General features: G+C 51.0%; 1 protein-coding gene across 2 annotated transcripts in view; it reads left to right on the top strand.

The window, feature by feature from the left end:
- Positions 1–315: 315 nt before the first annotated feature.
- DHX34 (DExH-box helicase 34) overlaps positions 316–21,361 on the top strand; it is a 34,079-nt gene continuing 13,033 nt past the window's right edge. The window contains exons 1-7 of one of the 2 annotated variants that reach the window (XM_030807798.1): positions 316–387; positions 3,784–4,765; positions 6,069–6,380; positions 8,850–9,104; positions 10,975–11,077; positions 13,448–13,665; positions 18,577–18,751. In XM_030807798.1, the coding sequence (XP_030663658.1) occupies positions 4,061–4,765; positions 6,069–6,380; positions 8,850–9,104; positions 10,975–11,077; positions 13,448–13,665; positions 18,577–18,751 (1,768 nt within the window). In that variant the 5' untranslated portion in view covers positions 316–387; positions 3,784–4,060. Of the gene's footprint in view, positions 388–2,418; positions 2,459–3,783; positions 4,766–6,068; positions 6,381–8,849; positions 9,105–10,974; positions 11,078–13,447; positions 13,666–18,576; positions 18,752–21,361 lie in introns of those variants that run through there. The other variant, XM_030807797.1, reaches the window with a different exon arrangement.

Below are 21,361 nucleotides of genomic sequence, written 5' to 3'. Positions count from 1 at the left end.
AGTGAGCCTATGTCTCAAAGGAAAAAAAAAAAGTGCCTGGGCCCCAGGCCAGCTCTCTCTTTGGGTTAAAACCCCGGCGTCCGGGAGCTGAGGTGCATGCACGTGGCTATGCTTGGGGAGGAGAGGGCGGGGCCGGGGAGGAGGTGCTTGCAAGTCTGTACTGCAATGCCTCTACTGGCCTCTAGAGAGCGCAATCACTCGAGGCCCCGCCCCAAGCGAGGCGGGGCGGAAGCGTGCTGTGCACAGGCGCAGGATGGGTCTTGGGCAGCCCAGAGCTTCCGATTGGCTCCTCTGTGGTGGCGGGGCGGGGTCAGAACGAGATGGCGGTGTGCGCAGGGGCAAGGCTAGGGCTCTTGGGACCGGAAGTTAAGGCGTTCGCGGCGTGTAGTAAGTGAGGGGGGCGGGAAGGGTGTACCGGGTTGTGGCGGCGATGGCTGCCGGAGTTGGGCCGATTGGGGGTAGTTTGCGGTGCGAGTCCAGGGGCTAGGGAAGTCTCGAGATGAGGAGAAATGTAGGAGGCAGCCGAAGGGCCGGCAGACGCGGACGGAGATGGCAGCTGAGCGTCCCTGGGAGAACCTGGGTGACAGGCCAGAGACGGAAAGAAATGGAGGCACGAAAAGAAGCTTCGAGAAACTGAGGGACTGAAAGACGAGGGTGTTGGGAGAGGAGGGAAGCTGAAAACTAGAGAGCGTGGGCGAGAATGCAGATGGGTTCCAGCGAGAGTCTTAGAGCCCACGAGGCCGAGAGGCGTGGTCGCCCATGAACTTGGGGAGTGGAGGGAAAAGTCGGAAACTGATCGTGGACGCCAGAAACAGAAAAAATGGAATTTAGATGGAGAAAAACGAGAAACTGAATCACGGGGGAGACCGAGAGATACGGAAGGATGGAGAGAGTGAAGTAGGGAGAACCCCACAAAAGCTGGAGATAATGGAAAATGATGCTGAGAAATGGAAAAGCGAGGGAGTGGAGCCCGAACCCCTAGATTTGAGTGCCTCATCTAACACTTGGCTACTCACTTAGCCTCTCTATTGCTCAGTAAAATAGGGGGTGATCATAGTGCCTTACAGTCGTGGGAAAAGTGTGTGTGTGTATGTACACAGGTGTGGGATAGGAATAGATTATGCAGATAGGATAGGTCTGTGTGTTAATGTGAGTAAGCAGTAAGTAAGCATGAGCTATTATTGAAGCTTCTGATATTGGGAGATAAAGTATTAGATGGGGAAATGGAGAGAGGTGGTGATGGAGAGTGAATATTGGAAGGACAAAAGGGAGGAAAATAAGATTAAAACAGAAAATGAGAAAGAGGGCGTGGTGACTCACTCCTGTCATCACAGCACTTTGGGAGGCTGCGGTGGGAGGATCACTTGAGCTTGGGAGGTCGAGGCTGCGGTAAGCCGTGATTGTGCCACTGCACTCCAGGCTGGGTGACAGAGTGAGACCCTGTTTCAAAAAAACAAAAATAATTTTTTTTTTTTTTTTTTTTTGAGATGGAGTTTCACTCTTGTTGCCCAGGCTGGAGTGCAGTGGCACAATCTCGGCTCACTGCAGCCTCTGCCTCCTGGGTTCAAGCAAGTCTCCTGCCTCAGCCTCCAGAGTAGCTGGGATTAAGGCAGGTGCCACCACCCCCGGCTAATTTTGTATTTTTAGTAGAGACGGGATTTTTTCTTGTTGGTCAGGCTGGTCTCGCACTCCTGACCTCAGGTGATCTGCCTGCCTCAGCCTCCCAAAATGCTGGGATTATAGGTGTGAGCCACCGTGCCCGGCCTGAAAAAGCATTTTTTTTTTTTTTAATGAGAAAGATGGAGAAAGTCAATTGGAGAACTTAAGAGAGATGGAGAAAGGAAGAGTTGGATTACAGAGAAAAATCAGAGTACAGAATGACTCAGATAAATGAAGAGAGATGCGAGCTGACTAGGACAGGGAAGAGAGATGAGGGTGATGAGCAAGACGGACTGAAAAAGAGACAGAGGCCTGAAGATGGAGTGGAGAGAGATGGAGGGGACAGAGGGGGAAACAAACCCACTAAAGGCCATGAGCCCAGGGCAAATAGGCCAAGAGACCAAAAGATGGTCAGAGACACAGTTATACAGAAACCAGAAGATACAGACAACCTAAAAGCTGAAAGAGATAGACACCTTGAGAGGCGCGGGATGCTGTCAGTGGGGCCCAGCATTCATAAGCAGTTTGTAGCCTCAGAGGAATGCTCTCATTTTCTTTTTTTTCTTTTTTTTTCTTTTTTTTTGAGACAGAGTCTCGCTTTGTTGCCCAGGCTGGAGTGCAGTGGCTCAGTCTCGGCTTCCTGCAAGCTCCGCCTCCAGGGTTCAAGTGATTCTCCTGCCTCAGCCTCCCGAGTAGCTGGGACTACAGGCACCTGCCACCATGCCCAGCTAATTTTTTTGCTCCAGCCTCGGTGACAGAGCAAGACTCCATCTCAAAACAAAAACAAAAGACTCCAACTGTAAGCAAAAAGGCATTTTCTGGTGTAGCTGAGAAGTGGGGGGTTGAAGGGAACTAAGCTTCAAGACCTAAATGATGTTGCCAAGCTTCTCTTCCTCTCCCTCTTTCACCTCTCCCTGTGATGCACAGTGACCATCCTTGTTCCTGTATCTAGTTATTTCTCTAGGATAGATTTTAGGAACGACTGTCATGTTCCAGAGCTACCATGAACAGCTCCAGGCTTATATCAAACTTGCCTGATTATAATGGATAAAATTAGAGCTTTTCTGTCCTAGCAACTGAGTGTAAATTCCACAAAAGGGCCCTGATTGGCCTTTCTTGGATCATGTGTCCGCTTCTCAGACCGATCATTGGTTAGAGGGGGAGTAGAGTACCAAGATTGGCCAGGTCTTTGTCACTTGCCTACCCAATAGGGGTTATTTGTCTTAAAGGCCCTCAGAACCATGTATAATCGAGGAAGGGCTGTTGTCCAAAGGAAGGTGGATACTGTCCTCAGAAAAGAAGTAAAGGGTTGTGCCCGGCAGGCAAAAATAATATATAACGCTTGCAAAATTTTGCCTTTTATCTCAGTGTTCTGAATCTCACTGGACCCCGGGTGAAGAACCCTTGCCCTATTCTTTTCATTGTATCACACCTCTCTCCTGTTACTGCCTTTGGAGACAAGGTTCTGCTGTTGGTTGGCCATGTGACCTACATCTCTCCTTTAGGTCTCAGGTCAAACATCTCCTCCTCCCAGGATCCTTCCATGATTCCCAAGCATGGGAAGGAAGAGGAACCTCCTTTGGTGTCCCACAGCTCCCTAGGATTCTGTTATCACAGTCCCCATCACTGGATTGTCACAGTCTGATGACGTGTGTGTCACATGAGAGATCGTGATCATGGCCATCTGTGAGGACTCTGGTGGTCATATTCATTACCTCCTTTTTCTAGTTCAGTGCTTAAGAAACAGGCTGTTAGAAATGTTTCTAGAAATGGGCTGGGCATGGTGGCTCACACTGGTAATCCCAACACTTTGGGAGGCTAAGGTGGGGGAATTGCTTGAGCCCTGAAGTTTGATATCAACCTGGGCAACATAGTGAGACCTCATCTCTACAAACAGTAAAAAATTAGCTGGGTGTGGTGGCATGTGCCTGTAGTCCCAGCTGCTCGGGAGGCTGAGGTGGGAGGATCGCTTGAGTCCAGGAGGTTGAGGCTGTGGTGAGCCATGATCATGGCACCACACTCCAGCCTGGGAAACAAAGTGAGACCCTGCCTCAAAAAGAAAAAGCAAAACAAAAAACAGCAATGTTCCCAAAAGAGAATTAATGTCTTCTGTTCTCTCCTAAGAATCCAGGGCCTGAAAACCCAGAATGAACTTGTGTCCATCCCAGAGATCACTGCAGATGTCATAAGGTACCCTTTGTGTCACCAGCTCAAGCAGGCCTCTGGCCATTTTATCATCTGTGGTGGTCCTGTGCCGTGACCAGGAGGAAAAATTAGCTCTTTGAAGAGAAAGTGGTTCTCTATTGCAGGCACTGGCCTCTTAAATTGTTGCAGGTGGGGAACGGATGAGAATATTTGTTTTGGGTGATCAGAACTGAGACTCCTGTTGTGGGTTAGTAACATGCCTCCTCCTAGAACAAGGGAGGGCAGGGATCGCCGAGACCACCACCGGGCTCCCAGCGAGGAAGAGGCCTTAGAGAAATGGGACTGGAATTGTCCAGAGACGCGTCGCCTCTTGGAAGATGCCTTCTTCCGTGAAGAGGATTACATCCGTCAGGGTTCTGAGGAATGTCAGAAGTTTTGGACCTTCTTTGAACGCCTGCAGAGATTCCAGAATCTCAGGACCTCCAGGAAGGAGGAGAAAGACCCTGGACAGCCCAAGCACAGCATCCCAGCGCTGGCCGACCTACCTCGCACTTACGACCCACGTTACCGCATCAACCTCTCTGTTCTTGGCCCTGACACGCGGGGCTCTCAGGGACTGAGCAGGCACTTGCCCGCGGAGAGAGTGGCTGAGTTCCGCCGAGCCCTGTTGCACTACCTGGACTTTGGCCAGAAGCAGGCATTTGGGCGTCTGGCCAAGCTGCAGCATGAGCGGGCAGCCCTCCCCATCGCCCAGTATGGAAACCGCATCCTGCAGACGCTGGAGGAGCACCAAGTGGTGGTAGTGGCCGGTGACACCGGCTGTGGCAAGTCCACTCAGGTGCCCCAGTACCTGCTGGCTGCTGGCTTCAGTCATGTGGCATGCACCCAGCCCCGGCGGATCGCCTGCATCTCACTGGCCAAGCGTGTCGGCTTTGAGAGCCTCAGTCAGTATGGCTCACAGGTGAGTGGGACGCACCAGGTTTCTGATTTTTCCAGCGTGACCTTGAGGGAATAGATTGCTTGTCCATATGGCAGTATCAGTAAAAATGAAGCACTTACCCTTGGACCCAGCGATGATTCTTCTAGAACTTTATCCACAGATTGGCTTGTCTCTGATCTACATGACAAAGGAGCTAGCATTACCAGTGTAGCACTTTAACAGCAAAACAATGGGAAATGTCCTAAAGGCTCATCACTTTTTTTTTTTTTTGAGACGGAGTCTTGCTCTGTGACCCAGGCTGCAGTGCAGTGGTGCAATCTTGGCTGACTGCAACCTCTGCCTCCCGGGTTCAAGCAATTCTCCTGCCTCAGCCTTCTGAGTAGCTGGGATTACAGGCCCCCACCACCATGCCCAGCTAATTTTTGTAATTTTAGTAGAGACGGGGTTTCACCATGTTGGTAAGGCTGGGCTCAAACTCCTGACCTCAGGTGATCCACCCACTTCGGCCTCCCAAAGTTTTGGGATTACAGGTGTGAGCCACCACGCCGGGCTGCAAGGGTAATTCTTGGCGATCACCGCAATGCAAACTGCCATCTTGGAAGGCCAGTAATAGTCCTTCTGTCTCATGGTGGTCATGAGGATGAAATGGGTTGATATATATAAAACACTTAGAGTGGCATGTAATGTCCTGGCACATAGCAGGGACTCAAGAAAAGGTTATTGCTATATAGTTAATATATATACACGAGGCACGGTGCTAGATACTTTCTGTGCATTGTCACATGGAATTCTCACAGCATCTAGGAGGAGAACTATAAGGGATGGCATTGCCTGCCCAAGGTCAGTGGCACTAAGTGGCAGAGGTGGGATTCAAACCCAAGCTGTTGGACTCCAGAGTCTGATGCGTAGGCATGGCATCTGCTTAGATTTTCTTTTTGGTTTTTCTTTTTTTTGAGATGGAGTTTCACTCTTGTTGCCCAGGCTGGAGTGCAATGGTGCCATCTTGGCTCATTGCAACCTCCGCCTCCCGGGTTCAGGTGATTCTCCTGCCTCAGCCTCCCAAGTAGCTGGGATTATAGGCATGCGCCACCACGCCCAGCTAATTTTGTTTGTATTTTTAGTAGAGACGGGGTTTCTCTCTGTTAGTCAGGCGGATCTCAAACTCCCTACCTCAGGTGATCCGCCCACCTCTGCCTCCCAAAGTGCTGGGATTACAGGCGTGAGCCACCGCGCCCGGCCTGCTTAGATTTTCAATTTGGGCAGGGCCAGGGACTGGTACCCAGGCTCAGGGTCCTCTCCTGATCCTTTCTTTCTCCCACCCCAGGTCGGCTACCAGATCCGCTTTGAGAGCACACGTTCGGCAGCCACCAAGATTGTATTCCTGACAGTGGGGCTGCTCCTGCGACAAATCCAGCGGGAACCCAGCCTGCCCCAGTATGAGGTCCTGATTGTGGATGAAGTCCATGAGCGGCATCTCCACAATGATTTCCTCCTGGGTGTCCTCCGGCGCCTGTTGCCCACACGGCCTGACCTCAAGGTCATCCTCATGTCGGCCACCATCAACATCTCGCTCTTCTCCAGCTATTTCAGCAATGCCCCCGTGGTACAGGTGCCTGGGAGGCTGTTCCCCATCACGGTGAGTACTTCCCCCGCCTCCCACATCCCGAGACCTCCAACCTGGTCTCTGTCCAAACCTGGACATGCCTCTTCTCTCTGCTGCTGTATCTCCTATCTCTTTTATTTAAAGATGTTCTCTTTTTTTAAAGCTACCATTTTCTGAGCATTCATAATCAGATGGTTAGAGTGCTAAGTGCTTGTTAGAGTAAAAGCTGTTACAAGAAGACCCAAAAATGGCTGGGCGCCGTGGCTCATGCCTGTAATCCCAGCACTTTGGGAGGCCAAGGTGAGTGGATCACGAGGTCAGGAGATTGAGACCATCCTGGCTAACACGGTGAAACCCTATCTCTACTGAAAACACAAAAACAAAATTAGCCAGGCATGGTGGCGGGCGCCTGTAGTCCCAGCTACTCAGGAGGCTGAGGCAGGAGAATGGCGTGAACCTGGGAGGCGGAGCTTGCAGTGAGGTGAGATGGCGCCACTGCACTCCAGCCTGGGTGACAGAGTAAGACTCTGTCTCAAAAAAAAAAAAAAAAGAAAAAGAAAAAAAAAAGACCCAAAAATGTAAAGTCTCAAATAAGAGAAGTTTATTTCTCCCATATAACAGTGCAGCTGGTCCAGGCTGGTGGGCAACTCTGTTCCATGTGGTCATTCGCGGATCCAGGCTCCTCCTTTCTCATTACTCTACCATCTCATTGGGCAGGATTTCTCAAAGTCAGCAAGATTGACATTTCAGTCTGGATAATTCCCTGTCATGGGGGCTGTCCTGTGCGTCATAGGATATTTAGCAGCATCCCGGGCCCCTACCCACTAGATGCTAGTAGTCTTCTCCTCTGGTTGCGACTATTACAAAGGTCTCCAGATATTGCTATGTGTTCCCTGGGGGGCAAAACCACCCCTAATTGAGAAACACTGTCCTAGTGAGTTATCCTTGTCTGTATAGTCAAGACTTACAGGAAGAACTTCATTGTCTCTTGTGATTTCTGGTTCCAAATGCCCATCAATTTGCCTTCTAAGCAGCCATAAAAAAAGAAAGAATGGGCCGGGCATGGTGGCTGGTACCTGTAATCCCAGCACTTTGGGAGGCTAAGGCAGAAAGATCACGAGGTCAGGAGCTCAAGACCATCCTGGCCAACATGGTGAAATCCCATCTCTACTAAAAATACAAAAATTAGCCGAGCATGGTGACGCATGCCTGTAATCCCAGCTACTTGGGAGGCTGAGGCAGAATTGCTTGAACCTGGAGGTCGAGGTCCCACCTCAGAAAAAAAAAAAAAAAAAAAAAAAAAGAAAGAGAGAGTGCGAGTCGAGTGTGGTGGCTCATGCCTATAATACCAGCACTTTAGGAGGCTGAGGCAGGTGGATCACCTAAGGTCAGGAGTTCGAGACCAGCCTGGCCAACAAGGTAAAACCCCATCTCTACTAAAAATGCAAAAATTAGCTTGAGTGGTGGTGCGCCCCTGTTATCCCAGCTACTTAGGAGGCTGAGGTGGGAGAATTGCTTGAACCTGGGAGGTGGAGGCTGCAGTGAGCCGAGATCATGCCACTGGGTGACAGTGAGACCCTGTCTCAAAAAGAATGAGGCTGCTTCCTGAGAAATGTTTTCTAGGGTGTTTTTTTTTTTTTTTTTTTGTAGAGACGAGTTGTTGCTATGTTGTCTGCCTGGTCACGCATCCCTGAGCTCAAGCAATCCTCCCGCCTTGACCTCCCAAAGAGCTAGGATTACAGGCGTGAGCCAACTATGCCGGGAAATCAGCCAGCCAACCTGACTCAGGCTCAGGTCCTCTCCTGGTCAGCCAGCCAACCTGATTTCTAGGTTTTTAATCCTGGTTCCATCACCTAGAATATTTTTCTTGTTGAAGCTACTCTAAACATAAGAGAATGCATGCATTGTAAGTATATAGCTTAATTAGTTTTCACCAGTTACATACATCTACGTAGCTAGCACCCAGGTTTAGAAAAGTCAAACATTGCCAGCACCCCACAAGCCTTGCAGTTGCATTGTTACTTTGTCTTTTTATTACATCATTCAGAAATTATCTAGCTGGAGTGTGCTGTCTATCACCTGACTGTTTCTCAATTAGGGGTGGTTTTGCCCCAGAGGGAACATATGGCAATGTCTGGAGACATTTTTAATAGTCACAAGCAGCGGAGAAGACTACTAGCATCTAGTGGGTAGGGGCCCGGGATGCTGCTAAATATCCTATGATGCACAGGACAGCCCCCATGACAAGGAATTATCCAGACTGAAATGTCAATCTTGCTGACTTTGAGAAATCCTGCCCAATGAGATGGTAGAGTAATGAGAAAGGAGGAGCCTGGATCCCTGAATGACCACATGGAACAGAGTTGTCCACCAGCCTGGACCCGTTGCACTGTGTCTTCTCCGTCAGCCTGTGGTCTCCCCCGTCAGCCTGCAGCCTCCCCAGCCCATTGCTCTGAGCCAGAGGGACAGGGTGTGCTTCTACCGGGGGCTGTCTCCTCTCAGGTCGTGTACCAGCCGCAGGAGGTGGAGCCGACCACGTCCAAGTCAGAGAAGCTGGACCCGCGGCCTTTCCTGAGGGTGCTGGAGTCCATTGACCACAAGTACCCACCTGAGGAGCGGGGTGACCTCCTCGTCTTCCTCAGCGGCATGGCGGAGATCAGTGCCGTGCTGGAGGCCACCCAGACCTATGCCAGTCACACCCAGCGCTGGGTGGTGCTGCCGCTGCACAGCGCCCTGTCTGTGGCCGACCAGGACAAGGTATCACAGGAAGCCTGAGTGGGGCAGGTGGGGGGGGGTCTGCATGAGTCAGGGGCGGCTGCGCACAGGACGTCTGTAACTCCTGTAACTCCACAAACACAGGGCTCGGGGGCTGCACTTGTGCAAAGTCATAGCTACCTAGTGGCAGAGCCAGGCTGTGAACCCAGGTAGTTTGGCCCTGGAGCCCATGCTCTAAACCAGAGGTCGGCAAACTTTCTATAAAGGGTCAGAGTAGATAATGTCAGTCCTAGGGACCTTGGGCTCTCTGTCTGTCACAGCTACTTAGCCCCACTGTTGCAGCATGAAAGCAGCCATAAACTGAGTGGGTGAGGCTGTGTTCCAAAATAGTTTTTTTTTTTTTTTTTGAAACAGGGTCTTGCTCTGTTGTCCAGGCTGGAGTGCAGTGGCACGATCAGGGCTCACTGCAGCCTTGACTTCTTGGGCTCAAGTGATCCTCTCTCCTTAGTCTCCCAAGTAGCAACTATAGGTGTGTGTCACTAAACTCCGTTAATGTTTTTTTTCTTTTTGGGACAGAGTCTCACTCTGTCGCCCAGGCTGGAGTGCAGTGGCATGATCATGGCTCACTGCAACCTCCACCTCCCAGGTTCAAGCGATTCTCCTGCCTCAGCCTCCTGAGTAGCTGGAACTACAGGTACCTGCCACCACGTCCGACTAATCTTTTGTATATTGAGTAGAGATGGGGTTTCGCCATGTTGGCCAGGCTGGTCTCGGACTCCTGACCTCAAGTGATCTGCCTGCCACAGCCTCCCAAAGTGCTGGGATTACAGGTGTGAGCCACTGTGCCAGGCCTCTGTTAATTTTTTTTTGAATTTTAGTAGCAAAGAGGTCTCACTGTGTTGCCCAGGCTGGTTTCAAACTCCTGAGCTCAAGCGATCCTCCCCTAGCGGGGGCAGTGCCAGTTTATGCTTCAGCAGATCCCTCTGGCTGCCATGTGAGTCTACAGGCCAGAGATCTGAGGGGAAGCTGGAGCAGGATCAGAGTGGGCGAGGAGAGGCCTGGACCAGGGCAGGGGCTGGGCTGTGGGAGGAGGGAAGGATTTCAAGAAAAGTTCCAGATGGCCTGGTACATTGGCTCACGCCTATAATCCCAGCACAGGAAGCTGAGGCAGGAGGATCACTCGAGCTCAGGAGTTGGAGACCATCCTAGGCAACACAGTGAGACCTTGTCTCTACAAAACAGAAGAAAACTAGCTGGGCGTGGTGGCATGTGCCTATAATCCCAGCTACTTGGGAGGGTGATGCAGGAGGATCGCATGAGCTCGGGAGGTCAAGGCTGCAGTGAGCTGTGATCGCGCCACTGTACTCCAATGTAGGCCACAGAGTGGGACCCTGGCTCAAAAAAAAAAAAAAAAAAAAAAAATTGCATGATGTTCAGGTCGGGGGAGCAGGTGTGGTGGCTCACGCCTGTAATCCCAGCACATTGAGAGGCCAAGGCAGGCGGATCACCTGAGGTCAAGAGTTCAAGACCAGCCTGGCCAACATGGTGAGACCCCGTCTCTACTTAAAATACAAAAATTAGCCAGGCATGGTGGCAGGCACCTGTAATCCCAGCTGCTCAGGAGGCTGAGGCAAGATAATTGCTTGAACCCGGGAGGCAGAGGTTGCAGTGAGCCAAGATCATGCCACTGCACTCCAGCATGGGCGACAAAGCAAGACTCCATCTGAGGGTGGGGGAGGGCCCAGGATGGCCCAGGTGATGGGGTGGATGGTGAGCCATCTCCAAAAGGGAGGTCTCTGAAGGAGGAAAGGGTTCCAGGGAAGCTGCTGACACGGGGGTGGGCGAGAAATTGGACACATAGGTTAGTCGGGGCTGAGTTAGTTTCTGACACCACCCCCTCCCTTCCTCTCAGGTATTTGATGTGGCACCCCCTGGAGTCCGGAAATGCATCCTCTCCACCAACATCGCTGAGACCTCAGTCACCATTGACGGGATCCGCTTTGTAGTAGATTCTGGTAAGGACCACCATGAGCCCCTGCTCACCACCCCCAAGGACTTAGGAGCATGGGGTCCGGAGGTGTGCGCATGTGGCAGGGGCGCACCAGCTTGGAGTGGGAAGTACAGTTGACTTTCCCATATCCAAAATGCTTGCGACCAGAAGTGTTTGGAATTTCGGGTTTTTTTGAATTTGGAATATTTGCATCTATTTTATTATTTGAGTATGTCAAATCCAGAAATCTGAAATCCTCCAGTGAGCATTTCATTGGAGGGTCACGTTAGTGCTGAAAACATTTCAGATTTTCGAGCATTTCAGATTTTGGATTTCCGGAATTGGGATGCTGGAAGACAATGTGTGGGGCCGTGGACCAATGGCAACATCTTAATTTTTCTCACACCTTCCAAGCCTGCTTCTGCCCTGGGGCCTTTGTACTTACTGTTATCTCTGCTGAGAGCTGTCTTTCTCCAGGTATCCACACAGGTGAGGCCCTCACCTCATTTCAGGGCCCGCATAAATGTCCCCCCCCGTCAGACCCATGCTGTCCACTTTATCTAAGAGATATCCCCTCCGTCTCCACTGTTGCTTCTCGTATGAGGGGGATCGGCATTCTGTGTTGTTGTTGTTGTTGTTGTTTTGAGACGGAGTCTTGCTCTGTTGCCAGACTGGAGTGCAGTGGTGCAAGCTCCGTCTCCCGGGTTCAAGCGATTCTCCTGCTTCAGCCTCCCAAGTAGCTGGGATTACAGACATGCGTCACCACACCCGGCTAATTTTTGTATTTTTAGTAGAGATGGGGTTTCACCATGTTGGCCAGGCTGGTCTCGAACTCCTGACCTCAAGTGCTGCCTGCCTCAGCCTCCCAAAGTGCTGGGATTACAGGCTTGAGCCACCACGCCCAGCCTGGCATTCTATTTTATGTGCTGCTCTGTTTGCTCACTTTCTGTCTTCCTGACTGGAACGTTCGCTGGGAAGTCAGCATAGCATAGTATTTGGAGACACTGAAGCCTGCCTGGCCAGGTTTAGTGCTGGCTGTGTGGCTGGGGTCATGTGACTGACACTTCATGTATCAGTTGGCTCATCTGAAAAATGACAATGACAGGCCGTCCCGGCTGGGCACGGTGGCTCACACCTGTAATCCCAGCACTTTGGGAGGCCGAGGCAGGCAGGTCACTTGAAGTTAGGAGTTTGAGACCAGCCTGGACAACATGGTGAAACTCCGCCCCTACTAAAAATACAAATTAGCCAGGCATGGTAGTGCGTGCTTGTAGTCCCAGCTGCTCAGGACGCTGAAGTGGGAGAATCACCTGAGCCCAGGAAATCGAGGCTGCAGTGGTCTGTGATTGTGCCACTGCACTCAAGCCTGGGCAACAGAGCGAGACCCTGTTTAAAAAAAAAAAAATGAGAAGTTAAAAAAATAATGTCTGCCAGGTGCCGTGGCTCACGCCTATAATCCCAGCACTTTGGGAGGCTGAGGCAGGTGGATCACCTGAAGTCAGGAGTTCAAGACCAGCCTGGCCAACATGGTGAAACCCCGTCTCTACTAAAAATACAAAAATGACCCGGGCATGGTGGCGGGTTCCTATAATCCCAGCTACTCAGGAGGCTGAGGCAGGAGAATCACTTGAACTCAGGAGGCGGAGTGAGCCAAGATCGTGCCATTGCACTCCAGCCTGGGCAATAAGAGCGAAACTCCATCTCAAAAAAAGAAAAGAAAATGTTAAAAAAGGTTGTTCTGACACTGGAGGAAATATGGTGCTGTGTTCAGTCCTGTGAGACTAGAGCCTTTGTTTAGCTCATTGCTGTTCCCCTAGTGCCTAGTGCAGTGCCTGGCATATAGTAGGTGCTTAATAAGTATTTATTGGATAAATGAACCTCTGAAGAAACAAAGACTTGGGAAAATAAATGAAAAGATGTGTGAGTGAAAGGCTGGGTGCAGTGGCCCACGCTTGTAACCTCATCACTTTGGGAGGCTGAGGCAGGCAGATTGCTTGAGCCCAGGAGTTTGAGATCAGCCTGTGAAACCCCGTCTCTGCAAAAAATTAGCCGGGCGTGTTGGCGTGCACCTTTAGTCCCAGCTACTCGGGAGGCTGAGCTAAGAGGATCATCGCTTGAGCCTGGGAGGTTGAGACTGCAGTGAGCTGTGACTGAGCCACTGCACTCCAGCCTGGGAGACAGTGAGACCCTGTCTCAAAAAAGAAAAAAAAGATGCGTGAGGAAATGAAAGAATAAATGAACAAAATGTCAGAGTTAGGCCCAGAATAAGCCCTCAGTTAGCATTAACAGAATAAAGGAGTAAGTGAGGGTGTTGGTGAGTGGCTAGAGCCAGGCGCGTGGCCAGCCGCACGTGGCTGCCACACACAGACTCCCTTTCCTCATTGCTCCCATCCAGGGAAGGTGAAGGAGATGAGCTACGACCCACAGGCCAAGCTACAGCGGCTGCAGGAGTTCTGGATCAGTCAGGCCAGCGCAGAGCAGCGGAAGGGCCGGGCGGGCCGCACAGGCCCCGGAGTCTGCTTCCGCCTCTATGCTGAATCGGACTATGATGCCTTCGCCCCCTACCCCGTCCCGGAAATTCGGAGGGTGGCCCTGGACTCGTTGGTGCTGCAGGTGAGGCATGGGCAGAAAGGGGACTATATCCTAACTGCTGGCACAGGGAGGAACCTGGGAGGCCTATTTTATTTTATTTTATTTTATTATTTTATTTTATATTTTATATTTTATTTTATTTTATTTTATGTTTTATTTTATTTTATTTTGAGATAGGGTCTTGCTCTGTCACTCAGGCTAGAGTGCAGTGCTGTGATCACGGCTCACTGCAGCCTCCATATTACAGGCTCAAATGATCCTCCTACCTCCACCTCCCAAGTAGGTGGGACCACAGGCACACACCACCACGCTTGGCTAACTTTTTTTTTTTTTGAGATGGAGTCTCGCTCTGTCACCCAGGCTGGAGTGCAGTGGCGCAATCTCGGCTCACTGCAAGCTCCGCCTCCCAGGTTCACGCCATTCTCCTGCCTCAGCCTCTCCGAGTAGCTGGGACTACAGGCGCCCGCCACCACGCCTGGCTAATTTTTTGTATTTTTAGTAGAGATGGGGTTTCACCGTGGTCTCGAGCTCCTGACCTCGTGATCCGCCCGCCTCGGCCTCCCAAAGTGCTGGGATTACAAGCATTAGCCACTGTGCCCGGCCTTGGCTAACTTTTAAAATTTTATTTATTTATTTATTTTTGAGACAGAGTCTCCCTCTGTCGCCCAGGCTGGAGTGCAGTGGCGCGATCTTGGCTCACTGAAACCTCCGCCTCCCAGATTCAAGTGATTCTCCTGCCTCAGCCTCCCGAGTAGCTGGGACTACAGGCGCACACCACCACGCCCAGCTAATTTTTTGTATTTTTTTTTTTAGTAGAGACGGGGTTTCACTGTGTTAGCCAGGATGGTCTTGATCTCCTGACCTCGTGATCCACCCGCCTCGGCCTCCCAAAGTGCTGGGATTACAGGCATAAGCCACTGTGCCCAGCCTAACTTTTTTTATTTTTAGTAGAGATCAGGTCTTGCTATGTTGCCCAGGCTGGTCTCAAACTCCTAAGCTCAAGTGATCTTCCCACCTTGGCCTTCCAAAGTACTGGGATTACAGGCATGAGCCGTTGTGCCCGGCCAGCCAGGAAGCATTTACATAGGACCCAACCCCAGAGGGTCAGGGTCGGGAAGGATAGGGCTAGCCAAGCCACTGAGGGGAACCCATCCCGTCCAAATGTCAAAACCCTTGTTGAGGGGAGAATTGTTCCTTAAATCCACAGGGTCAGCTGGGCATGGTGGCTCACACCTGTAATCCCAGCACTTTGGGAGGCCAAGGCAGGTGGATCACTTGATATCAGGAGTTTGAGACCAGCATGACCAACATGGTGAAACCAGTCTCTACTAAAAATACAAAAAATTAGCTGGGTGTGGTGGTGTGCACCTGTAATCCCGGCTACTCGGGAGGCTGAGGCAGGAGAATTGCTTGAACTCGGGAGGTGGAGGTTGCGGTGAGCCGAGATCATGCCACTGTACTCCAGCCTGGGCGATAGAACAAGACTCCATCTCAAAAAAAAAAAAAAAAAAAATTCCATAGGGTCAAAGGAAGAACCAGTGACTCAATCAGAATGCTTTCAGCTGTAACAGGAAACCTAGCAGGAAAGGGCTTTTAAAACCAGGGTTTCTCAATACATTTTATGTCATGACTTGTATCTCATTTGTTAATTTAGCATAGGTTAGACTGCCATGACAAATACACATGGTCACGAATGGCCAACAGCGGAATGGTGGTTTACAGGTTGGCAGGCAATTTTCTTTATTCAGGGACCCAGGGTCCTTCACTCTTGTGGCTCTATAATCTCCCCAGGGGCTTTTCCTGCATATGTGTCCAGCCAGCCAAAGGGTCAAGGGCGTGGGAAGTGAGTACAGGAGGGTTTGCGGGTCGAGCCTGCAAATGGTGCACTTGCCTTGCACTCACCACTCCTGGTCAGTCCTCAGTCTCGTGGCCACGCCCAACTGTGAAGCAGGCTGGGAAGTGTAGTCCTTGTGCTCAGGAACAAAAGGAAAAGGAAAGTTGGGAGCAGCTGATGGTGTCTGCCACAGGCTCACGTGTGGGTGTAGCACAAACCAGTGGCCTTCCTGCAGGAGGTGCACACTATTTTCTATTCTGTTTGATTTCATCTTTTAAAAAAAAAAAAATACTGGTGCTGCCGGGCACAATGAGTGACTCATGCCTGTCATCCCAGCACTTTGGGAGGCTGAGGCAGGAGGATTGCTTGAGGCCAGGAAGTCGAGACCAGCCTAGGCAACACGGTGAGGCCCTGACTCTACAAAAAAATTTAAAAATTAGCCCGGTGTGGTGGCACACACCTGTGGTCCCACGCAGGAGGCTGAGGCAGCAGGATCGCTTGAGCCCAGGAGTTCGAGGCTGCAGTGAGCCTTGATTGCATCACTACACTCCAGCCTAAGTGATAGAGCAAGACCCTGTTTCATAAAAAACAAAGTCCATGGGGTAGGTAGTCTTACCCTAATTTTTGGACCAGAAGAAGGATGCAGAGAGAGATAAAATATTGCCCCAGGTCACACATCTGGCAAGTAGTAGAGTCAGGGCTCCATCTGAGGCCACCAGGCGTCAGAGCCTGCTTCGTGAGTGGCCACTGGCTCCAGGCACAGTGGGCGTCACCTCATCCTCCTTTACCATCCGGAGGCAGAAGCAAGGAACTGCCCTTCTCTGTGGGTCTAAGTTTTAAGGCCACAGGAACATTTTCTAGAAGCCTCTGGCCAGTCTCTCATCTCTTGTCAGCAGAACCGGGTCATGTGTGTTCACCCTAGGCCCAGCAATTGTCTAGGGTTGTGGCATTGCCTGAGTTGATCAGAGCAGTGTCTCAGCCCCAGCTGCATACTGGAAACACCTGGAGAATTTTAAAAAACCCATGCCCTGCCCCCTGCCTCTTCAAATTGAGCTTCTAATGTAAAGGTTATTTATTTATTTTTGGGACAGAGTCTCACTCTGTCACCCAGGCTGGAGTGCAGTGGTGTTATCTCAGCTCACTGCAACCTCCGCCTCCCAGGCTCAAGTCGTTCTCCTGCCTCGGCCTCCCGAGTAGCTGGGACCACAGATGGGTGCCACCAGGCCCAGCTAATTTTTGTAATTTTAGTAGGGAGTTTCACCATGTTGGCCAGGCTGGTCTTGAACTTCTGACCTCAAGTGATCTGCCTGCCTTGGCCTCCCAAAGTGTTGGGATTACAGGGGTGAGCCACCCGCACCCCGCCTATAAAGGTTTTTAAATGAGTATTGGGTGAACTCCTAGACGGCATCAAGGCTTGGTCAGCAGGGGGGAAGGAGCAGCAGCTGCTTGCAGTGGACGCCAGAACTTGTAGTGCCCTCGGATCAAAGCCAGGCGAACAGACTTCTCTGAGCTTCCTTCTCACTCTCTGGCTGTCACATGAGCTGCCTTGCCAGCCTCTCCTTCTTCCAGTCACCAGAGAGGTGCTGTTTGCTTACGTATGCCACGCCAGGCCCCGGGGTAGACATATGCTGTCACTTAATTCTCCCCACCTGCTGCCTGCCTGGGCTGCTGCATTAATTGGGATTCTTTTGGTTGCAAGTGAGAGAAATAACAACTGAAACTATTGTAGGCAGAAAGGGGGATCTTACCATTTTGTGCATTTGTGAGGCAGCATGTCTAACTTAGGAACAATCCAAGAATTTCTCCATCTGCTGTAGATGGGCCCATTTCCAAAAAATGGACAAAGTCAAAGGTCACAGCAGTTCTGGGTTAATAAGATAGGCTTCCATCCTGGCCACAACCAGAGAGGATGCTGGGAATGCCCTTCCTGACTCCAGTCTCATGGAAGGATTCTGATTGGTCCAGCTCAGGTCATGTGCCTCTCCTCCATGGTCAGGGTCTGGGGCAAGATGTGCTAGGCAGACAGATACAGAGACAGCAGCCCTCCTTGCCTGCCTCTGCACAGTGGATCTTGACATTGGGAATTTTATTTTATTTTATTTTATTTTTGAGATAGAATCTCACTCTGTGGCCCAGGCTGGAGGTGCAGTGGTGCAATCTCGGCTCACTGCAACCTCCGCCTTCCAGGTTCAAGCAATTCTCCTGCCTCAGCCTCCCATGTAGTTGAGATTACAGGCACTCGCCACCACACCTGGCTAATTTTTGTATTTTTAGTAGAGATGGGGTTTCACCATGTTGGCCAGGCTGGTCTCAAACTCCTGACCTCAAGTGATCCACCTGCTGCGGCCTCCCAAAGTGCTAGGATTACAGGCATGAGCCACTGTGCCTGGCTGACACTGGGAATTTGAGATGGAGTCTCGGTGTATTGCCAGGCTGGAGTGCAGTGCAGAGGCGCGATCTCGACTAACTGCAATCTGCACCTCCTGGGCTCAAGCGATTCTCCTGCCTCAGCCTCCCGAGTAGCTGGGATTACAGGCATGCGCCACTACTAATTTTTGTTTTTTGTTTTTTTTTGAGACAGAGTCTCACTGTTGCCCAGGCTGGAGTGCAATGGTGCGATCTCGGCTCACTGCAGGCTCCGCCCCCCAGGGTTCACGCCATTCTCCTGCCTCAGCCTCCCGAGTAACTGGGACTACAGGCGCCCGCCACCACGTCCAGCTAATTTTTTGTATTTTTAGTAGAGACAGGGTTTCACTGTGTTAGCCAGGATGGTCTCGATCTCCTGACCTTGTGATCCGCCCGCCTCGGCCTCCCAAAGTGTTGGGATTACAGGCGTGAGCCACTGCGCCCAGCCTTAATTTTTGTATTTTTAGTAGAGACGGGGTTTCACCATGTTGGCCAGGATGGTCTCGAACTCCTGACCTCAAATGATCCGCTTGCCTTAGCCTTTCAAAGTGCTGGGATTACAGGCGTGAACCACCACGCCTGGCCAACATTAGGAATTTTAAAATGTCATGAATTTGTGATCTCTGAGCCCCCCTGTGCTGCACGGTGGCTCTTGTGTTCCCCAATATTGGGGGTTTTGCTTCTCATTCTAGATGAAGAGCATGAGTGTGGGGGACCCCCGAACCTTCCCCTTTATCGAGCCCCCACCACCAGCCAGCCTGGAAACCGCCATCCTCTACCTCCGGGACCAGGGGGCCCTGGACAGCTCAGAGGCCCTCACTCCCATTGGGTCCCTGCTGGCCCAGCTGCCTGTGGACGTTGTGATAGGTGAGTACCCACCCCCCTCGTGATCACTCAGGGCACCAGGAGCGGGTATGGGCACAGCTCACTCTCTGAGTGGCCTGGGGGCAAGTCTCTTTCTTCCCTGGGTCCCGTTCATTTATTCACTCTTCGCTGGGCCAGGCACTGTTCTAGGTGCTGGGCATATAGCAGTGGACAGAACAGAACAAATCTCTGGCCTCAGGGAGCTGACATTTTGGTGAAGAAGACCAGCAACAAATTAGGACAATAAGGAAAAGGCATAGTAGATCAGATGGTGCCTAGTGTTCTGGAGAGAAGAAACAACGGGGTTGGGGAATGGGGAGTTGCAGTTTATAATACAGGCCTCATGTATAAGGCAGACCTCACGGGGAAGGTAACATTGGTGCAGAGAAATGGAGATGAGGGCTAGGAGCCATGCAAATACTGGAACATGCTTGCCTGCAGAAGTCGAGAAACATGGCTGGCACAGTTGCCCACACCTGTAATCCCAGCACTTTGGGAGGCCGAGGCAGGTAGATCACGAGGTCAGCAGTTCGAGACCAGCCTGGCCAACGTGGTGAAACCCTGTCTCTACTAAAAATACAAAAATTAGCTGGGTGTGGTGGCATGCGCCTGTAATCCCAGCCACTTGGGAGGGTGAGACAGGAGAATCGCTTGAACCTGGGAGGCAGAGGTTGCAGTGATGCAGTGAGCCGAGACCATGCCATTGTACTCTAGCCTGGGCAACAGAGCGAGACTCCATCTCAAAAAAAAAAAAGGCAAAAACAAACAGGTGAGATTCATTTTGATAAAATAGCTGATTTAACCTAATATACCTAAAACGTCATAATTTTAACATAATCAATATAAACATTTTTGCAAGATTTTATGTTATTTTTTACCATGCGACATCTTGGAAATCTTGGTTTGGACTAGCCATGTTCAACTGCTCATAGCTATGTGTGGCCAGAGGCGGCCGTATTGGACAGTGCAGATGGAGCATGAGGGCGTTTGGGCAGTGGAAACAGCCAGTACAGAGGCCCTGTGGGGGCACATGCCTGCTGCTACGGGAACATTGCCCCGTGTGGCTGCAATGGAGTGAGAGGGAGAAGGCGGGAGATGTAACCAACAGTCCCATTATTCATTCATTAAATACTTTTTTTTTTTTTTTGAGACTGAGTTTCGCGTTGTTGCCCAGGCTGGAGTGCAATGGTGCCATCTCAGCTCACCACAGCCTCCACCTCTTGAGTTCAAGCGATTCTCCTGCCTCAGCCTCCCGAGTAGCTGGGATTACAGGCATGCGCCACCATGCCCAGCTAATTTTGTATTTTTAGTAGAGCTGGGGTTTCTCTGTGTTGGTCAGGCTGATCTCGAACTCCCGACCTCAGGTGATCTGCCCGCCTTGGCCTCTCAAAGTGCTGTGATTACAGTCTTGAGCCACTGCTCCCGGCGCATTGAATGTGTATATATATATACACACACACACACACACCACACACACACACACATATATACACACACGTATATATATACACACACACACACACACATATATATGTATATGTTTTTTTTTCTTTTTGAGATGGAGTCTCACTCTGTTGCCCAGGCTGAAGTGCAGTGGTGCGATCCCAGCTCATTGCAACCTCTGCCTCCTGGATTCAAGCAATTCTTCTGCCTCAGCCTCCTGAGTAGCTGAGACTGTAGGTGCCCGCCATCATACCTGGCTAATTTTTGTTTTGTTTTGAGACAGAGTTTTTGCTGTTGCCTAGGCTGGAATGCAGTGGTGTGATCTCAGCTCACTGCCACCTCCTGGGTTCAAGCAATTCTCCTGCCTCAGCTTCCTGAGTGCTAATATTACAGGCTCACGCCACTATGCCTGGCTAATTTTTGTATTTTTAGTAGAGACGGGGTTTCATCATGTTGGCCAGGCTGGTCTCCAACTCCTGACCTCAAGTGATCTGCCCACCTCAGCCTCCCAAAGTGCTGGGATTGCAGACGTGAGCCACCGTGCCCGGCCAGTATTTTTTCAGTAGAGAAGGAGTTTCGCCATGTTGGTCAGGCTGATCTCAAACTCCTGACCTCAAGTGTTCTGCCTGCCTCCCAGAGTGCTGGGATTACAGGCATGAGCCACTGCGCCCGGCCAATATTTGTTTTTTAGTAGAGACAAGGTTTTGCCATGTTGGCCAGGCTGGTCTTGAACTCCTGGCTTCAAGTGATCTGCCCACCTCGGCCTCCCAAAGTGCTGCGATTATAGGCTTGAGCCACTGCGCCTGGCCAATATTTGTTTTTTTAGTAGTGACAAGGTTTCACCATGTTGGCCAGGCTGGTCTTGAGCTCCTGACTTCAAGTGATCTGCCCACTTCGGCCTTTCAAACTGCTGGGATTACAGGTGTGAGCCACAGTGCCTGCCCCATTCATTAAATAATTCTTGAGCACCTGCTCTATGCCAAGTCCTATTCTAGATGCCAGAGATACAACAGTGAATAAAACAAAACTCCTGCCCTCACGGAGCTCACATGTAACAGGGGAGATGGACAGGGGCAGATAAATGAGTGAAAACATGGAATGTCAGCTGCTGATTGCTGCTCAGGTGGATGCAGGGCGCGGTGGGCACAGTGAGGGCTGAGAGCAGTGTTA

This window comes from Nomascus leucogenys, unplaced genomic scaffold (genome assembly GCF_006542625.1).
Source record: "Nomascus leucogenys isolate Asia unplaced genomic scaffold, Asia_NLE_v1 Super-Scaffold_241, whole genome shotgun sequence".
NCBI lineage: Eukaryota > Metazoa > Chordata > Mammalia > Primates > Hylobatidae > Nomascus > Nomascus leucogenys.
The sequence above is the reverse complement of the archived record's forward strand: the minus strand, read 5'-3'. Positions and strand labels throughout refer to the sequence as shown.